Here is a 21,848-nt window from a genome sequence, read left to right as displayed (position 1 = left end):
CAATCTAAAAACTGATAGAATGATTTGGAAAATAGCTGAAAGTAAAAATTTGAGATTTTTTAAGCTGTAAGAAAAAAACAACAAGCGCATGGGTTGTCTGTACAAGCAGCTTTGTATGATCCATAGTTACATTTTATTGTTAGACGACCTCTAGAAGCTGCAGTAATTCTGACGAGAGCAAAGATGGGTGTTAAGTGACATTAAGTATGTAGAGCAACAAAGACCTGGGAGACTGCTGTTTGTCTTTTATCCATGACCATTCCACAAGCCTATGTTTAGCCTCATGTTTAGTAATGTAACCATGACAATGAAGGTCCTCTAACTTTAAGGAAGTACTTTCTTTAACCCAAACCATGATCTTTTCCTAAACCTAGCCAAGTAGCACAAACAGGTAATTTGATTCCATTGCACTGTTACTGCAGACTCCACTGCAATTGTGCATGGTGTTTGCATTTGACAGCTGTGTGTAAGTGCAAGTCCATGGATTTCTTTGAAGAATTGGATCCTCAAGCTGTCATAACCCTGTCCTGAGTTATATATATTCAGTGCTGGCTATTTCTTTTCTTTTCACACATTCAGGATATTTGCAGTTCAAGGGCAAATGTTTTACATCACCAGCGAGCACACAGCTGTCTTTAACTAGAAATGAAAAAGACCAGTTTCAGTTTTTACCCATGGGCCAAAAAACCTTAAACAGATTACACTATATGTCTCTTTGTTTGAAAGAACAATTGCAGTGAATCACATCAATGCTTGAACAATATACTCCAGATTCTGATCATTTATTCAGAAGCCTACAGCATGTGGAGAGGCATCCGACTAATTCTCCACTGGACTGACGTTCTGCGTTCTAATGTCAGGGACAGGAAAAAGCTGTTATGTTATCTTGTCAAAGCATAGGGGCCATGCAACAATGGCTAAACATGTCCGCTGCCAAAGGAAACGTTTTATACGTAAATTGGGGGTTGATGACATATATTTGATGACCGGAAACAGTTTGAACTATGAGCCCTAACGCTTCAAAGGGATCGGGTTTCCTCACAAGTTTATATCCAGTTCCTCTCTGCAATGAGTTTTTAGTAGTGTGGGCTTGGCTGAGGGAGAAAGGGAAGGAGAGAGGAGATTTCACACACAGGGGACGGACAGATGTAGCCCTACACGGGGCTTGCTCGCATATGCACGCACACTCTTACACACATGCATGCACCAGAGCTTAGACAGAGTGCTTGCACTTCAAACAAATGGGACTTCATCAGTGTACATCAGTAATGGTTCCAGGCTGCCCCAGCAGCCCTAATCATTTCCAGAGGGAGACATAGAGCGAGAGACATGGAGAGACAGAGTTTTTTTTCTTTCTTTTAGCTAAAACCTCTGCTGCACGTGTACCTTGAGCAAATCAAACACTAATATACATATACATATGGGATAAATTCCAGCCTGTTAGCAAAGACATATGAAGGACACTATGAGGAGAGCATAAAGAGCTGCGCTTCTATTGAGGGTATGCACTATGCACTGTGGTCCCCCCCCCCCCGCATGTTTCTGTGTACATTCAACCTGCACAGGATGCAAGGTATAAACATAATCCCCCAGCGACTACAAGTTAACCTCATGGTAAGTCAGGTGAGTCATGCAAACAAAGATCAGTCGAGGTTACATTCAAGAAACCGCAAAAGACCTCATTGTTGCAAACAGCTGGCTTGTGTGTGATTTGGAACAAAGTGTTGCAGGTTCGCCTTGAATAGTGATGTTTTATCTGAATCCCACTGAAGCCAAGACGTCCTTTTCTTTATGTCCAAAACAAACACAGTGTTTGTCGTTCCCTGGGAAAGTTAATGTGGTGTGAATATCCCGAGCAGAATCACTGTGTTTAGAATCAAATGAAGCTGGAAATGGCCAGGTGCTGTAGATACAAAAAAAAAAAAAAAAAGAACAAGTCATCAGTCGGGTCAATGTAGACTGCAACGAAGATTGTGATAATGTTTGTGCACCTGTGGAAAATCTTCTGTGAAGAGCACAATGTGTTCTTAATTTTGAAGGGAAAAAAGAGAGAGAGAGAGAGAGAGAGAAAAAGAGAGAGGCAGAGTGGGAAGTCCTCTCACTTTTATCCAGACTGTTGGAAAGCAAGGAGGAAGGCACAGGAGAGTTCTGGCAAGATACATTGCCATCAGGGGAGTTTGTGCAGCTCAAGAAGCAGCGGATTGAACCACTTAACTATCTGAACACAACGTGTATGTACACACAAAACACGCACAGAGGATAAAAAGGGAGGAAGATGATTTGGCTTCTATTGTAGTCAAGGTTTGAATGAAATCCAACAGCAAGAAAAAAACGGGACATTTTTTCCCCCCAGATAACAAGGATAAATGGATGGATTGTTTCTCAGACACAAATGGACAGATTTGAGAGAGAGAGAGAGAGAGAGAGAGAAAGAGAGAGAGAGACCATGTGTGGTGACAGTTGGTCCCATCATGTGACGCCCCCTTTGGCAGACCAGTGGGATCTGGGCGTGCTGGTTGGCTGCTTGTCACCGCTAGGTCACGCCTGATTGGACAGTGGTCAACGACACAGCCACACCCCTCTGTGGGGAAGCTAATCTCTAGGTAGCAGGTCCATAAGATATAAAGCAGAGTGTATGTGTGTGTGTGTGCGCGTGTGAAAGAGAAACAGAGACGGGACCCGAGGAAACTTCCCTATCGGTGCACACACAGTGACACATAAATACAGTATCTTCAACACCACCCACCACCTTTCCTGTTGTCACACGCAATCTCTTCCTCTTCTCTCACTACTCTATTTACACACACACACACCCACACACGATACACCCACACAGAAGTGGTGAAACAACCCCATGTGGGAAATAATCTGTAACACAGATTCCCTGTGATCATTTTGATCATTTCCCAAAGAACTCACACCACAGAACATCTGACAAATGATGTGCTTCCATGCTATAATACTGATGCAGTTTACAAGCCATTACTGGCCATAACATCCACGTGGTATTCCAGCTGACACACAATTTGTGGTTACAGCTCCATCGCCTCAACAGTCAAAACACAGAACAGTTCTTGACAGTGTATTATTACTTACCTTGGAATGTAGACACTGCTCTGCAGCCAGTGAGAGGAAAGAGATTTAGAGCAGAGGGAGAATTCATCAGCCGTCCTGGCAGCTGAGGAAAAAGTGATTGTAATCAAACGATGGTTGCGTTCTGTGAGCTGTGCTTAAGGTGACGCACCATTCTGGTAGGAAATAAACACTCCAAAGCTGTGGTGTCTGATCTTGTTCTTCCACTTGTTTTATGGGTTTGATTTCAGTCTGTCCTCTTTTATTCTTTAATACATTTCTTTATCTCCTTTATTTTTCCTCTGCTTTCTTTCTTTTAAATAATACATTAGCAGTGTGTGTTTTTTTCTTTCTTTAACCACAGGCAGGCTAAGTGTGCACAGTCATCTTACATATTAAAGTACAGTTAGGAAAGCACAATGTGTGTTTCATATGTGAAAATGATATTATATACATCTGCAAAATGCAGATTTTGACTAGCTGTAAGGCCTTGAAAAATATGATAGCAGGCAATTCAGTGCAGGAACTTCAAGTATTCTGAGCTGCATTTTTTAAGTCAATCTTTCACACTAAAAAATGTCTGCACTTTAATCATCTCATTCGTGATAAATCAATCATTTGTGGCTAATTGGGTCACTCAGGTTCACACAGGTTATCAGTGTTGTGGGGAACAAGCCCATTAACATAAACCAAAGTTTATGGCAATTACCCTTAATAATGTAGACAGAATACAAGGCGTGTCATTTTGGGAGCTGACCTACATTGTGATTAAAGTGAGAGCTGGTTACAAAGTAAAGACATTTTTAAATAAAAACTGATAAAAACTTTCTTAATATCTGGAATGATGCAAAGGAAAATGTGATTTCCACATCCACAAATGAATCACCCAGTGAAAACCTAGTGAAAATAATACACTGAGGCATCACTCACGCTGTATTTGAGTCATATGTGGGAAAGCATAAGGTTTTGTTATGCTGCTACCAGAGTGTAACTTGTATCCTCAAAATGACTTAGTCATGACATTGAGAACAGATGTCCAGTCTCTTCCTCTTTCTCTACTCCTGCTTTCTTTATCTCTGTCATTTTCATCGCCCCCCTCCCATTATATGAGAAGTGTGTGTCGAGCTTGTCACACAGAGTATGGCTGCTTATCTGGGCTTGCTTGTGAAATTGGCCACGATGCTCCAATGATGTGGTCAGACAAGCTGGCTGTACAAAAGACAGGCAGAGGCAGAAAGGAGGGAGACAGAGAATCAGAGTGAGGAAGCCTATTTCCTGAGAAGAATATTGATCTGATCATCTCTTCCTCTCCTCTTCCAGCTCTAGCGCCTTTCCCTCAGACAGTCCTCGGAGAAAGAGGTTGAGTGACAAAGACGGGGGGAGTGGATAGAGGCTGAGAGAGAGAGAAAGACAGAGTGGAGGAGACAGAGGGAAAGAGACAGATAAGGGGATGACGGCGCCACAGCAGTATTCTCTCTGCCGGGCCCACAGTTCGGCGCTATACAGCAATAGCACAGGGAACAGATTAATAATATATCCACACAATCTTTCAAGTGGTGTGGCTCCCAAGCACTCCATTACAACCACAAGTGCACAAGCTGCAGTAAAGCACTTTAGTCAGCAAGCCCTCGAAATGCTCAATCTGTCCATCTGAAATGCACACCCCTCGTGCTCAAGTTCATCACTATCAATCATGAGCTATTAGGCCGGAGGAAAAAAAAAAAAGCCACAACTGATAAAACCCCACCACCACCGAAGTACGTCTTAATTGATGCCTCCATATCCATCCTTCATATCCCCGTGGTGCATCGCTGACGTGATCTACAAGCTCATCGGGAGGAAATTAACCAACTCAACAGGCCGGGTTTCATCCGGCGAGACGACCAAATAAATATCCCAAGCCATCTTGACCGATCGCATTACAGCACCCGGCCCACTTCCTCTCACTCTCAGTCTTGATTCTCCTCTGGGATAGGTGAGCATTTTAGTGCTGCAAGGGTAGCTAGTGTACAGCCTCAATTATCTTTATAGTAGCATTGTTGAAACACTTAAGTTTAGTATGCTGCATTAGTATAATCTACTCTGCATCTGGGGCACACAGGGCCATGATGTGCTTCAGACAGTCGTGCAACCCAGATGTTGACAATGCACCTACTAGTGATATTGGATATCAGTGTACTGCTGCCATTGGAAACGTCCACCCATAGTCTTAAAACTTAGAGTTTATTTTCATAAATACGTCTGGTAACTGTTCATCTGATCATCTTCTGAAAACTGGAAAATAATGCACAATTGCCACTGTATCAATTCAATTTAGACTTACTTGCACATAAGTGTAGAGTTGGTGAAAAACTAGAGCAGGCTGCTGCCCATCTTCCATTAAATACATTCCTTTTTACATTTCCTCTTTGGGGTCATGCAACAGTGCTCAGGCACGTAAAAAAAATGTACCTCACATGACAACTACAAGTCAACTAACAAACCCAGTGATAGAAACTTTTAGATGTAAGATACATCAGTTATTTGTAACTACACTGAATAATCTAAAACTGCCTCAAAATAGGCCCTCAGGCCAGAGTAATGACCTACAGGTTTATGAGCGTATTCGGCGGGGCCTCTGCCATCACCACCCTCCTTCGCCGTGCTGAAAACCTGAGCCGGTTTCCCCCTGCTGCCATTGGCATGCACGCTGCTAACCTGTAAACAATTCATGAGGGCCCTCTCCATATTTCATGGGGCGGAAATGGATGTTTCGTGTCAGGAGTGAGGGAGAGTGGAAAAGGGGAGAAACAAAGCGTCAAGATTGAGCAAGGGACCGGTGACAAGAGCTAAAGCAAAGAGACGCAGGGAGAGGGAAAGAGGAGGACGATGAAATAGGAGGGGTGGAGGGTGGGAGTGTGTGTGTGTGGGGTGGGGGGGCTAGAGAAAGAGAAAAGGAACTGAGGAATCTGTACAATCTGTACCATTGATTCCCCCACAGCTCATCTCAGATCTCTCCACAATTAACTTCCACCTCACCTCATTCATTCACTGGCCTACCCTTGACAGTATGTGGAGCTTCTTGGACTCATTGACATTGGCTAGTGGAGGAGAGCGAGAGAGAGGACGGAGAAAAATAGAAGGGATGAAACAAAGGCCAAAGAGTGGAGGAAGAAAGAGAGAAGAAAGACAGAGCACGGAGAAGGAATGAGACACAATCACTCGGCTTAGCTAATGAATGTACAGCGGCGGGTGGCGGCTCCTCCACAGGGAGCTGCCCTCATAACCGGCAGGGCCTGGCTGGGTGTAGTAATTGAAAGTAATGATAATTAATATCATTGGCATAATCACCATTCGTTATTACAGGGAGGATGTTTATGGCTTCCTCTGAAAGGGAGAAATAAGGCACAGTTTGTTCAAAAGAAGGGAATCTCATTAACCTTTTAGCTATCCTAATCTTGTTTAATATCGGGAAGCAAGAAAAGCGCTAAGTGTTTTGCAGGAGAGGCTAGGTTGTTATTAATAAAGATTAAAAAAAATAACATTAATTTATATTCCAGTGCTTTTCCTCTCCGCTGAACTGAGAATTGATGCTAAATCTGGATAAATTGGGTTTGATGTCATGGATAACAAGTTAGGGATTAACACACACGAGACTCCTTGCACCAGTGGAATATGCATTTTCAGATATAGGCAGCCATAATATCACACAGCAGAGTATTTGAGAGGCAAATTATAGTCAAATATAGGAGATAAGCAGTGGGCTATGACCAGGAACAAAGTAGGTCCTCAATTTATGGTGGCTTCTGGTTGGTGATGTATCAGCCCTACTAATGTTGTCTGAGTCTCTGTGGATTTGAAAAGGAGAATGTCAAACTTACTGCAGAATAAGCGAATGCATATCATGAATATATTTCCATTTGTTTGAGTCAGATATATCATGTATTACCATGGGAAACATGGAAGAAGATTAGTAACATTATGAATTCAGTGGAATGTGATACAGGGCCGAATTGGTAGAGTTAGCACATGTGAGCAATCAGACTGACTTCACAGTCACATGCACTGTATTTTTCACCATATTCAGCAGCCACCACTATGTACAAGGAGAGGTTCTGCAGTGTGTGACAGACATCCCATGGTGAAGATGGCACTCGGGCGATGACGAGATTGAAGCATGCATGCAAAAAAAAAAAAAAAAACAACAACCAAAAAAAAAAAAAAAAAAAACCCACCTTTCTCCCTCACGTACCCTCTTTAAAAAACCTATAGTTATTCAGTTAGCTCAAGTACAATTACGTGCCTTTCAATTGCAAATCAGAGTGGGGCTGCGAATCCGAATAGACAATCAAGCAAGGTCGCTTCCAAAAACACAAGCCTCGCGTTAAGCCAACTCCAGCCTATTAGGGAAGGGACATATGTAGCTAAATTACACTGTGCACCCAGGGGATATGCAAATGTGCAGGACCTCCCACATGACTTACCTTCTTTTTTTATCATGCAAACCATGTTGGAGTGATAAGCCTCCTATGAAAAAGCACAGGGATATTGCCTCTCTGTGCAAGTCAGTGTCTCTGTTTTTTGTGTGTGAGGAGGTTATCAAATGCTTTCCTAATAACCAAACACTCTAACTTTGGTAATGCCAAAGGATTAATTAAATTGTTCCGATAACAGCAGCTGGATTAGCAGCACATTTAAAATGGTCACTGTGAGAGGTGGTGAAAATGATTACTCAACTTTCTGTTTAGTTTGTTGCAGCATGCAGTGAGTGGGAACAGTAATTTCTCTGCTCTTACCAAACAAAATGAAAGCACCAGTTATCATAATTATCATCCCATCTCGAGCTGTTGTTTAAGACATTTGTCACTGATTTCAGATGTACAGTAATTTGTTTTTGCACAGAAGTGGCTTCCCCTGCATTTTGAATTACACCTCTGCTTCTAATGGGGCTGTTGCAGCAAGGGCTTCTTCGAATAATTAGATATTGATGTGTATCGATTTGCCATAATTGCGGGGATAAAGGGAAAACTCGCAAGTAGCAGCTTCTCCTCTGTCGTTTTTTCTTTCTATATCCTGCCTCTCTTTAATAGCCTCTATTTTCAATATCTCTATCCTAACCCAAACCCTCTGTCTTTCATTCTTGCTTATTTCTCCTGCAAGCTCACCCCCCTCCCGCAGACCACCCAGACAGCCGTCCCTGTGTGCTCCAGCTGTTCCCCTGCTGTGGCTCGAGTTTGTGTTACTTTGTTTCCGCATGGCTACGACTGAGGCGGCCCCCACTGCGACCCATCCAACCCCCGTTTTCTTTCTCCCCTTGCTCCGTTCTTCCCTGTCCCCACTCCACCCCACCCCCCTCACCACCCACCTCCCAACCCCTGTTCTCTGCCTATGCCCTCAAAGAATTGGGAAAGGGATGGCTTTTGTGTCCGGTGCAGGTGTCCCGGGCGGGTGAAAAGGGGCGCAGAGGCTGCGGCTGCCTACCGTCAGGGAGGGAGGTTATTCAGCCTCGGATCCCCCACCTGTGGCAGGTCTTGACCCACATGAGTCAGCCAGTCACTCCTGGGCTATAGAACCTTTGTGGCTGAACGCTATTACTCTCTGTGTGGCTAGATACACACAAGAGACCTGGCAATGCTGCAGCGCTGCTCGTTCCTCATGAGTGATTTATGCTTAGTTACTCATCCACGCCGTACTCCAGTCCAGACTGGTTTGAGGTGAGAAAGGGGAACAAGAGTCTTGAATGATGTCAAACCGAATGGGGAAACTGGACTTAGATCAGAATGGATGAGTAAATACAGATGGCAAAAACATTGTACATGAATGAGAGCCACATGGTGATGCTATTAAATTTCAAAACACTGCATATGTGAAACAAAACAGAGGCAGGAATTAAAATGAGATAATCGAAGTTCTTTGGTCAGAAATCAGCTTGTTTTTCTTTAACTGCATGGGAAAATGTTTCTGACTCCCTGGCTCATTGGCATCACTGTAGTAACGTTGCCAAGAGGTGGTGTTTGCAAAGACATGGACAAATCTATGAAAACTTTTGACGTTGCAAGTGGAGAAAAAGCGAAATGTTATGCTTGCCTTTAAGCAACAAGACCACTATGGAGAATGCTTAAGCATTTTTTTTAAAAGTACACTCACTGCTCCAGACCATTTTAATGTCTAGTTTTTCCACTACATCCTAAGTTTACCAGGTTAGACCTATCTGGGTTTGCAGTTGCAAGGTGAGCTTGGGGAGAGCTGCCTCATTAGTGAAACACAACAACAGCCTTGGGGGCAGAAATAACAGCAAGTTATCCCTCGACTCTGATCTTCAGACGGTTTTGCATTTAGCTTCCAGATGGGTCAACTTAGGGCACGGTGAAGAGCGTGCTGATCCTAGTTACGTGCCCTGAGGACAACTTCACCCCGGAGCCCGAGGGCGTGGATATTCTTCTGCCGATGGTGCTCGGCTACTCCACAGCCACCACACAGCTCAGGATGTGAGATACTCAACATGTGAACTGACTCTGAAAAGAGCCACTGCCAAAGGGGGTTTTATTGTATCTTTCAAATCTACCTTGTAGTTAAGGTTCAACCCCAAACCTCTGTCTGTTTGTGCTTATATTTGACAAACTTGATGTGATTCTCCATTGCTGGTGCCTGTTTTGTTTCGGCAGGGGATTTCTCATGCTGAAGGTGTCCAATTATCCATGGTAGTAGAGTGGGGACTCTCAAGTCCCTTCAGAAGGGGAGGTGTGTGTCTGTGTATATTATCTGTGTGTGTGTGTGTGTGAGGGGGGTTGTTGAAAAATAAATTGTGTTTGTGATGTTTGTCTCAACGAGTCCCTGAACACTGGATAGGGAGAGGTGGGGGTGGTTGTGGAGAAGGTTAACCTCACTTTAATGAGAGTACTTATAAGATTCAACTTTTGGCAGAATAATTTAAAGCCGCCGTGACCTCCAGTCTGTCTACTATTGACAAGACTGCAAAAAATTCCTCCCCTTCATAAGATTTCTTGCAACCAGGATAAATATACAGCCGCTATAAAACACTCTCTGAACACAAAAGTTCTTTAAAATGCCTTAATCTTCCTTATCTGCATGTAGCAATCAAACTTTAAATTCAAGTTAAATGTAATTAAAATTACATTATTTGTCTTTCCTTTCAGCACTTGTGTAGGCTTTAATTAAAAAAAAGAACAACAAAGTAAAAGACCTCAAAGTAAGACAACAATTCCTCTTCCTCTGGTTCTGAGGAGCTTCACTGAAAGACCAAAACATGAGCAGAGATTCATGCACTTCCTCTTGAAATAATTACTGTTGAATTTAAAACAAGCCAGCCTTTCTATTGGAAACAAAACCAAAGCAAAAGCGAAGAGAGAATTATGAAGTAAGATGTCTTGAGATAGTCTTGCATAATCAGCAGTAAATATTCCTTTTATTCTCAAAACAACTCCAACAACATTTTAACCCTGAATATAACATCACCCTGACTTAGATACATAATTTTTACAGTGCAAAACTGCAAATTTCTTCTCTTTCCCTCCCTTCGTCTCTTTCTTTTATATGTAGTATTCAATATCTTCGGCGCTCGTATTACTTAAGGGTTTTAACAGCCTGCATGAAAAGGAGAGAATTGTATAAGCTGTGATTTTACTGCTTCCTTATCCACCCAACCCACCCTGCCAACAGTGTGGCTCGCTTGTCCCACAGTATCACACTCAGCGAATTAATTCCACCCTCCCACTTCCCCCCGATGCACACACACACACACACACACACACACACACACACACATGCACACACGTACTGTACCTCCCCTCCCCTCTTATTGAACAATAAACATAATTTTATGAACTCTGCAGACAATAAGAACTGAAGAATAAAAGACCAGGAGTAGCGTTCATGATTCCTCCTTTAAATGCCACAGAGCAAATGCCATTCTACTTAATTTGAGATGTTATTCTATTTCACTGCTAAACTAAAATTTATAGGAATGTCTGAACTTCCAAGAACTGTTGCACTGTTGCAAGATTAAAATCTCCTCCTAATCGAGCAGTTTGAACTGCTTGATTCCTTGCCAGGATGAAACAATTGTTTTTAAAGTAAGTTCATGGGAACTGAGGGTTGATTAAAACACCAGGTCATTGTCAAACTAAACCCAAAGGAAGCAGTCTCCTGAAATACGAGGCAGTACATGCTGTTAAAAAAACCAAACAAACAAACAAACAAACAAAAAAAAACCCACAAACCCCTTTAATTACTGGGGAACAAAACAAAAGGTGACAAGGCTGAGTATTTTCCTTTCTTTATTTCTTGTTTTCTTCTCACCAGATGTGATCACAATCGCTTGATTTTTTCCTTTCTTTTGAAGGAAACTCCTTTGGGTTTATTTCCACAATGTGCAATATTTAACCATTCAATCTTTCAACATTAATTTGGGATTCGTTGCCCCCTCCTCCCCTCCTTCCCATCCATGCTGCCCAGTAAATCAACCCCACCCACCCTCCATCCCTCCATCACACACACACACACACACACACAAACAAACGCTGATTCCCCCCTCTTCTTGGCTATCGGACATCAATCTAGCCAGCACCGTCTGCTAAGCCTCACTGGGCAATTAACCACATTGAGAGTGAAAGCTCTAATCAATCCCTGGCCTTCTCCATCACACACATATATAAATGCACGCACACACACACACACACACTCTTAAATCCATTGGTGTAAATGTCTCAGCCATTTATACAAGCGCAGAGCAGTCCAAACAGCACTTTTGAAACCTGCTGTCCCTTCAAGGACACGCACCAAAAAATACTGACACAAACGCACTCTTCTCTTTTTCTTGCATAAATTATGGATAAAAACAGATCAGTTGCCTAAATACTTCCCTGCATTTGTCCAACAAGTTTAGAGCCTCTCATACTTCACAACAGCCTCTAACACATAGGCTAGATGTCATCATCATGCTGGAGTCAGCAACAGTTAAAAGTTACACATTTTACCCCACTGCTAAAGCTTTTTAATATTAATTAGAAAATACTGACTTTGTAAGCAAGATGGTTTGGCTTTGTCAGAACAGAAATGTAATTCTCTTCCCGTTACATTTTACAGATCTGTGCAGGGGAAGTCAGAGGCTAAAAATGTCTCTTCAGATCCTGCAACCCTTTTTCCTGTACATGGTGTGGGCTAAATGTGAACCTTGAGGAGGGCTGCTGTGAAATTCAGAAATCCCTCCACAGCTTGTCTCATTGATTCATGTGGGCCTAAATGTCAGCACCAGCAGGGCAGAAGAACCTGGTAAACCTCCACCCCCTGAGAGCACAGGGCGATGGGGGCTAAAGGTAGTGCGCTCCACGGCATCGTCTCAAAATAGCCCGCTTGACTCGGACACTGTCGGAGCACAAGACATCATTGATTGGGGGGTTAGAGGAAAATGCTTATATAAAGGTACTGCTAAGACTGACAATATTTTTTGATATATATTGTCCATGGATTTACCTGTAAATAAAGGATTAGGATTCATTTTACTATGCATTAAACATGCAGAATATTGACCCGTCAGCTATTGATTTGGTGTCTTTGTTCATGCATTCATGGGTAAGTTCAGTGCTTTGATCATTTGGCGCGTTATGCTAAATCTACATCAAACACAGAGGAGGAATCGATAGCTCTTCCTCGTTACATGAATGATAATGAAATCAGCATGATTGCGCGGATGCTGGTGATCGATTACAGTCCAGCTTTTAGGGGTTCAGGGAGATTCTGAAGCTGTTGTTAACATTTTCTTAGTCATACCTTTACACTGTTTTCCTCACACAGAGCAAAGACATGCATGGAAAGTGCCTTTGATTCTCCAATTTGCCTGTGGATGTGAATGACTGAGGTCAGCTGGGATGGATCCAGGTCTGGTTCTACAGGGGTGCTTGAGGGGGGCTAAACATTCTCAGACTAATAAAGAAGCACCCTCAGATGACAGTGGAATAAAACTTTTGAAAAACATTCCAAAACAATTTCAAGCTGAGGGTGCGCTAGATGAAAGGGCTCACAAAATGTCAGTAGGTTTGAGCCTCTCTGGGCCACATGTCTGTATTAAACTTCATGGCAATTCATCCAATTGTTGGATGATACAAGGTGCAATCAAAAAGTTCAGACTATACCTATAACAAGCAAAAACCATATCATAACTTAAATTTGTCTGCCATCCCCTTTGCTGCAGTCACCTTGTACAGCGATACACTGAGAACAGTCTTTTTGATCGCACCTTGTGTTTCAGTCTGGACAGAAGTGGTGGATTGACAGACAGCCTTGGTGCAGTTTTTATGTGACAAATTCTGGTCATAGGTGCCTAATGATGGGTCAAAAACTTAAATATAATTTATGATGAAACATTACAGTTAGAGCCCTCTTCAAAGTCATACAAGCCACAACTGAATCTGTTTTTGTAACACTACACACACACACACACACAGATATTACTCTTAACTACCTCCCGGGTTCATACAGAGCAACCATCCCACTCAGTATATTAGAATAATGACACAGCAAGCCCACTTCTAGTGAGGGTGGATGAGGACATCCAGTCAGTTAACAGTCACTGCTGAGTGGATAAAACAAAAGCATGACTATTACCTGAGCAAATATGCATGAGTGGACAGATACACACATTTTCTCAAGATGTTGGTGTATGCTTTGAAATTCTGTAGATATTCTGAAAAAGTGAAGATATTTGCACTTGAGCAAAAGTAAATTAAGTAAATAAAAAAGGTAAAGTTAATCATTAACTTCTTGTTGGACATCTGCATGAAAACATGCTGAGACAACTGATCAGTTCAATGGGAGCAAAGAGGACTGAAGTTGTGTAGCTGTGCTGGGGGATCAACATGTACAAGTCACATTTACAGGTAAGAGTTTGTTTATTTTAGAGCAGTAATTCACAAAGCGGGGTGCAAATAACCCTGAGTGTTCTCCTGCGGGGCTCCAGAGGGGAGAGCTTAATCTGATAGCTAATGTATTTATTATGAGCCCAGGAAAAAAATATATAAAAAACTACTCTGCTCTGTTTACTAGATTTGAGGCCTTCCACACATTCATTTATTGCTAACTCAAGTTTTCTCAAGTGAATGAATCTTAATAGCACCGGCATTTTATAAAATGCATGTCCATGCGCTAATGTTTAACCACATGGTTAGAGTTTTTGTGGGGGTGGTGTGGAGTGTGGGGGTTGGGGTCTGTCATTTACATAAAAATTTGGGAACCCCTACCTTTTTTGCCCTCTGTAGCTTCTTCTGAGAATTCTTTATTTAGCTCTGTTGAAATGTATCTATTTTTTGCCTTACAAATAATATTACCACAAATACCATTATGGCAATGAAGGCATGTGATAACTCCTCATAAGTTCATGACAGGAAATGGAAAAAAAAAAAAAAAATCTAAGGCCATTCCCCATTGAGTTTATAGATAAGGCTACATTACCACCATAGGAATATAGGAACACTATGACAACACAGGATTTAAAATATTACCAGGGTAAAGGAAGAACAAACTTAATTGTGACCAACCAATCAACTCTTTGAAATGCATCTGAAACACTGATCCTCAAAACTGATATTACAGGAATTTAAATGCACCATTTAGTGTAAGATTACTATAAAGTGTCCTTTACAGTTACCACAAGCACAGTATAAGCCCATAAAATAATATGGTATAGGAATATTTGGTTGTGTTTTGTGTTTAGGGTTGTCTCATAGGGATTTTGAAGTTACCGCTGAATGGTGAAGGACGTGATAGGCTGAGAGGCAGAGACTGGGGAAGAAAGGAGCTGCACTCAGTCAGTAGAGCAGTGCCGCTGGAGAGCTCTCTCGTCGACCGCAGGCTCCAGCCAAAAAAGACGCGACCTAACGTTTTATTTTTAATTTTATTTATTAATTTCTCACCGTACCTTCACCTCAAGCAAGATGTAACTCGTTGACATCACTTCAACGTATATTCATGTATTTGAAAAGAGCCGGGAGTGAGTGCGCAGAGACGAGAAGCCGAGCTGTTCTGACGAATGGAACTTATTGTTGTGCATTTGTTTTGACTATGTTATCCCCAAGTGGGTTTGGGTTCAGTCCGTCTCTGTCCGTCGTCGACCCTTGAATTTTGGGATTTATTATTCCGAATAGTTTGAGGGGGAAACGCCGAAAAAGGAGGATTCTGCAAAGCCAGCAAGCTTTTCCTTACAGAGCCGGGGATTTAAATCGTCATTTGGTGGTGCTCCGGCGAGAGGCGAGAGTCAAAGAAAGAAATTCATGTGGCCATTCTCTCTATAGCCAAACATTTTTGGGGATTGCATAATGAGCAAGGAAAGACCTAAGAGGAATATCATTCAAAAGAAATATGTAAGTAAAACACACCTTTGCCTAAAAATGCTCTCAAATGCAGTCGCTCTATTCAAGTTTGCCTTGCTCGTCTCGATGAAAATGCATAAACTTTCATCACGGACTGTGAAGGTTACCATCAGGCAGCTTGTGTCCTATTTGGGTCAAATATCATATAAAAGCAAACGGCATAAGTTACCTCAACGTGTCAACAGTTACATGGTTTTTATTTAAAGAGACAGCAATGTTTATTCAATGTCTGTGTTGCAGCGTTTCTTCGACATCAGACATGTTTTAGGCTATTTGAACATCGGGTGCTTTGAGGGGGGGAGAAAGATTGCTTCGCTCGTTTTGAGCCGTTTTAATCGGGTGATGGGGGCATGCATCGTGTGTCTTGGCTGTGTGTTAAAGCTGTAAAAGGTTTTAAAATTGAAGGACTTGGCGAAGTGTTAGCAGAAAAGGCTTTTGTTCGCTCTCCATTTCTTCCTATTCAGAGCCGTGAAGACAAGCCTGTCGGCCATGGCTCAGCTATTTCGGCTTCCATTTCGTCCCATGCTGAGCATTTTTATCTCCGCTTTAAACTGAGCCCTTATCTCAAGAATATATATGTAAAACCAGACTGTTGCCGAAGCTCATGTGTAGAGTTTGCGTTGGAGATAGCCCTGTGTCTGTCTGTGTTGTGTATTTTTTGCTGCGAGCCTGGCGACCCGACATGTTTCGCGGACTGTTGTGGCTCTTTAATTTTCTCCATAAAGAGTGAGGGAGAGCTGGAGGAAAGGGGGTCATGCAATTCAGCATATTCGTTCAGTTTCCAGCACTTGAAACGGTGCGGAGAGAAGGGAGGGAGGGGGGACACTCATTGCTTTAGCTGTTTATGCGGTCGTCTCTGCCATTAGCCCCTACTATTTATGATAAGTCCGCCAGGGTCCCTGTACATTTTTGCAGTCTCCGTGTGACCTCTTTGAACAGAACAGATATTGCAGTAGCCCGCTGAGGGATAACTCCATTTTTGCAGCACTACGGGGGATTATCTTACAAGCGTTTGGGTCTCCTCGTCCTCAGCTACCGAATTCATATGAAGCACGCACATTACATGGTCGATGTGACTGAGCACAGTTTCTGTATGATCCAGTCCCCCACCTTTTTTTTAAAGCGGCTGTGTAGTGCAGTCGCATTGCAGAGGCTCATGTATGAAGCGATACCAAGAAGCGACCATTTTCTTTCTGCAAGTAACACTGGTGAATTTATGGGGAAGAGGGCTGTGAAATAAAATAGTTGACCCACACTTGGGCTCAAATTGTAGTCGTCTCGGTTCAGGCTTTGGTCTGTTGAACACCTATTTGTCCTCCTTCATGAATGAAACAAAGACTTGACTAAATCTTGCAGAGTGTGAATGGCTCAGCATATCGCACGACTAAGTTACCATGTATCGTTTTTCTCGCCGCGGCCCTCTGTGCTTGGGCTTTAAAGTTTGTTGCACTTCTTCTGACGTATTTATACATTGTCATTGTGAATTCTGGTCACGCGCCTTATGGACACAGTGTTGTGTTTAATTGCACGAGGCATATCTTGTCTGAGGCTGAAGTCAGCAGAGCTATAACACCCCCCCACCCCCACACCCCCCCAAACAACATGTGCAGTGTATCTAAGAAGAGTGTGCTTCCCCTTGCAGACACTTTTGTGAGTAAACAAGTCGAAAACACAACAATTTTTTCATATTTATTTTGTGTGCTAAAAGGAAATGTTAGTAAAGGCCGAGCTGAGCAACAGGTTTGTATGAGCAAGCAAAAAATAGACTACATACAAAGATGCCTATTTCCATGTGTTCAGAGGGTTTCCTTTTAATTTAAATGAGGATTTTTCTGTTTCTCTCAACATCAGTAGTGCATTTAATATTAGCAATTTAAAAGTAATGAAGAGGCTGAATGGCATTTTTCTCAAGAACTTTTTTCAGTTTTTCAAGTTTTCACAAGGTCTCTGCCCATAATAAATTTCCTCATAAAAGTATAAACAAATATGTAGGACACTTAGCATCACCCACCCCAGAAGAGCATATTAAGACCTATCAGTTTTATTATGCTGTCTCTGGTCCACTTCTGTGTATGGTTCAATCTAAGAGGGAAAAAAAATTACCCTCTGCTAAATAGGATGCGATGTAAACACATCTGTATGTCCTCTTAGGGACAGCATACATTGTGAGTGAATACATGTTTTGGCATAGACATTTATTTGTTGTAATACAAATGTGAGCCTTACCGAAGAAGACAGACAGATGTTTTAAGTGACTGAAAAAGTAAATCTAACATGGAACACAGCATCTGTCTTGTGTAGAACAGTTTTTACTAGACACAGTATATTCTCCTATAGTCATCAACATCCCATAGTGTCCTTTAGTCATAGTCAACACTGACTTTTTCAAACATTCAGCCATGACAGTGATTTTTCTCTGGCCATGACTAACTGTGCTTTAAATGCCACGTGTTGAGAAGGTGGGTTGAGTATTACTAAGATAAAGTTTTTGATCCTGCCAAGCTGTTTGTAAGTCTTCCTCTGAATTGAGGAAGCAGGATGTGCCATAGAAATAATGACTAACCGAAACAAAAGTCCCCGCTTAAAATTGAGCCAGACTACAACGGCCAGTGGTGTCACACTCTCTAAAAGTGGATGTGCTTTTTTTTATTTGGTCTATTCATAACTTGGTTGTATAATTAGAACTGGAGTGAGAGAATAAGAGTTGGGGAAATAGTGTGTCTGTGTGCCCGACTGCAGGATGCATGTTTCTGTCCTCTCTGTGTGTATGGGTGTGTGTGTGTGTGTGTGGGTGCATGTGTGTCACATCTGTCATGTGTTTTCGGCAGCTGCAGCTGATGCATGTGCTGAAGTCTGGCCTGGACCAAATAAGGCTCACAAATGGGCATTTCTACAACAACCTGGAGGAGTCCAGATCCCCAAGCCCCCCCTCCAGGCTTTGAGACAGGACTCTTGGCCCCCACTGAACACCCCCTCACCCCCTTTAATTAGCGTAAGACAATTATACATGCTTGGCTTAACCATTTCCCCTGAAACATGGGTGTGAGTTGTTACCCCCCACCCCACCCAACAAACATCCCCTATCTACAAATGATATTAAAATTCATTAGTCATAAAATACTTTAAAAAGGGGGGATGAGTCCTTAATAAAAGCAAACAAGGCAACAAAATTGTCATTTTCTACCAGGACTGATAGATGTCATTGTGAACAGAACCTAAGAGAAAAGCCAAATTGCCCCATCAGTTTTTTTTTCTCCAAAGATGCTTTGTCACTAATGTCAGGTTGAGTGACGCTACAGGAACAAGCATGCACGCTTTCTCTCTGTGCTCCTGTTAAAATGATTTTTAAAAATGTGTTTTTGTAGGTTTATTTTCTATTTGTTGGTGCCTTTCAAGCTAGCGGTTGAAGGGTAGGTGACATGTAATGACTGAGGTACCAAGAGCTAATGTGTGGCAGTGTTGTTCTGTCTAACGAAACATGACACACACTGTGTGTGTGTTTGTGAATTCATGTAAGTGAGAATAGCAGGAGAGCGCGGCAGAGTGCAGCCAGGGCCATTTTGTGCAGAGTCGGCTCTTCCTGTAGGCCCCAGCTGGGGCTAGGCCTCTGATTCAAAGGTTGTGTGCGAGTGTGTGTTTGTGTGCATGTATGGTGTGTGTGGGACAAGCACAGCTGCTGCAGGGGCCTTTACAAATGTAAAGAGGCTGTCAGTGTTTGTTTCATCAGGCGCACAACTGATGAGGGCCAAGTTGAAAATCCATTGCACTGTGAGTGTGTGCGTTGAGCATGCACAAAAAGAGGAAACAAAAACAGAGAGTGGGGGCAGAATGGGGAGTGCAAAGGCACAGACTCGCCCCCTCCTCTCCTCCTTTTCCTCTCTTTATCTCCCTCTCTCCCTGTCTCTCTGTCTCACTCTCTCGTTCTTGGGCTGTCCAAATGAAATGTGGGCCTCATGTAGGACCATGAAGAGCGGGTCACAGGGTTGTTTTTTCACCGTGCCTGAGCCTCAATGCGCTTCATTTAACCTTATGTTTCAATGCAAATTCTTCTTTCATAAGCTCCCCTCTCCTCACGTGTGCAACATGGCAGGGTTCACTTTGCAACCTCCCCGTCACTATGGCTACCAGGGCAAACCAAAGTGTACTGTGGCAAAAGCAATGTTTTACTGCCTGTTTATTTGACTACGTTCACTATGGTTACGTTCCACGTGGCACCTGTGAAAGGCAACCACGGTAAAAGATAAAAGTGCTTTCCATATGTGCTTGTTCATTCTCTGTGTTGCTGTAGGCAAGGCAGCGTTTCTATGAATGATGCATGCAGAGTAGAAACTGATGAGTGTTTCAAGTTTGTAACTAGCAGGATGTAGCAGGGCTTGCCTTACAACTTAAAATGCAACAGAGGACAGTACTTTTTAAATTTGAAAGTAGCATCACCTAGCCTTGTTGTGTTATAATTTTTCATCAGTGGGGAAAAATCAAAGCAGGGCTACTTTGATTACGTTGCCAAACTGTTTCAGTGTGGCTTAAAAGTAAGTGCCAAGAATATAAAAAGTCCTCATGAAGATTGCCAGCAATTTGCATACAATGGAAAATAACTGAAACAAAGCAGGAGTTTATGTGTCACTCAAACTGTGCGGAGAAAACATGATGTGTTCTGCTGCCTCATATCTCTTTGTGTCTTAGTGACAGTAACATTTCTAGTGCACTGAAATTTGTCTGGTAATTAACTGTTGCCAGGCCTCAGTTCACATGTCCCCCCTCAACAATTTTGTGTTAACGCTGGGAGGAAGCAGTCCTTCCCACGCTGCAGGCCCAGCCTCACGTCCCTTTGGCCTCATCTCTCCTCTCCCTGGGCCTGCCGACTTGACAAGCGCTGCCAGAAAAATTTCTGGGAGTGAGGCTGGCGAGCCCAGCCTCTTTTTAATTCAGCCTTATTTATTTATGTATTTATTAAGTTTGTGCTGAAATGAGGAGATGGGAAAGCTTTTTTCCCCTTAAATAAAGTCTGCTTTGCCAGCAGAGAGTTTACTGCATCATTACAGGCGCTCTGTGAGCTGCCGGCTTCAATTTGGAACGGCGATGGATGTTCAGCGGCCAAATGCATCACCACTGAGCTTTTTTTTTCTCCCTGACATAAATACAGACTCTCTCTCTGTTTACCCTTTACTGTCTCTGCCTCCCCGTTCTTCTCTTACGTCTGTTTTCTACCAAATTATGTCACACGCACGCGGTGCAAACTCCCGGTTATGCAATATGACCTTTTCTCTTATCAGCTGTTGGCATTGAGCACCATCTCTGGCTCTTTGCTGGCACCAGCACACACTCACATACGCAGAGGCAAAGGTCTCTAGGTGTACACTTGCAGTCAGCAGGTGAGATAAACCGGTTTTAAGGCCAACCATGCAAGGTGTCTTGTGGATATCAGCAGCGTAGGTTCAGAGGAGTAGTGACATAAATCTGGGCGTGACTGTCTTTGTTATGTGCTATGTGCGTTTCTGTCATGAGCAGCGTGTGCTTAAGTAAGCCAGTGTAGGTGTGTTTTACAGCATATGCTCCAATAGTTGAACACACTGCGCAGTTGGACACAGTGCAGTTGTGGGCGGCCAGTGCAGGCTGGGGCGTTTGTGTTTGTGTGTGTGTGTGTGTGTGTGTCTGTGTGTGTGTCACGTACACCACGTGCGTTCCCTCCGTGCTCGTCTTCATTCTGCCGAGTGATTTATATCCTCCTGCTCCTGTGGGTTTGGATGGAGATGGGGGAGCAAGACAGCTGGTCAGGCCCTGAGAGGCTGTGTGTGTGTGTGTGTGTGTGTGTGTGTGTGCGCGCGCACATGCTCACTCATGCATGTGCGTGTGTGTGTGAATGAGTGAGTGGTTGCCACAGCTTATCCGTTCAGGATCCCTATGAAGCTGAATCAACACTTTAGCTTTGTCTTTGGTTTGGCCTTGCAGGCCTTATGGGGGCCCATGAAGGACATTCAGCAATAGCAGAAAGAAAGGAAAACAATTGACCAAGTTTTTTTATTTACCATATCTTTCTTCAAGCATTGTGAATTGTATATTTTTGTTTTTGAAAATGACAAAATAATCAAACAAATCTTTAGGTACTTTTGTTTCTAGTTCAAATCAAATTTCAGCTTAGCCTCGGCTTCCCTTTAAGCTCTGCAAAGCCGAAATAGGAGGCATTAAGTTGTTTTTCACCCATTTTTGAATTGCCAAAGCTACTGTAGCTTAGACTGGCATTAGCTTTTAATGACCATTATGTACATCTCTCAGGCAACCTCTTGACCGATCTACGCTCACCCTCTCCCCGCTTTTCATCTCAGCTACATCAGTTTAATAAACACTCCTTACATTTTCATCCTGTGGTCAATCCCATCTGATCCCCTATTGTGACACCACCGTCTTTACACATTC

General features: G+C 42.8%; 1 protein-coding gene across 1 annotated transcript in view; it reads left to right on the top strand.

Annotated features, from left to right (window-relative positions):
- Positions 1-14,864: 14,864 nt before the first annotated feature.
- Positions 14,865-21,848, top strand: part of jarid2b (jumonji, AT rich interactive domain 2b) — a 105,666-nt gene continuing 98,682 nt past the window's right edge. The window contains 1 exon segment of the mRNA XM_018697974.2: positions 14,865-15,425. Within this exon segment, the coding sequence (XP_018553490.1) occupies positions 15,381-15,425 (45 nt within the window). The 5' untranslated portion in view covers positions 14,865-15,380.

This window comes from Lates calcarifer, linkage group LG3 (assembly GCF_001640805.2).
Source record: "Lates calcarifer isolate ASB-BC8 linkage group LG3, TLL_Latcal_v3, whole genome shotgun sequence".
NCBI classification, from domain to species: Eukaryota; Metazoa; Chordata; class Actinopteri; family Centropomidae; genus Lates; species Lates calcarifer.
Note: the sequence above shows the minus strand (reverse complement) of the source record. Positions and strands in the feature narration are given on the sequence as shown.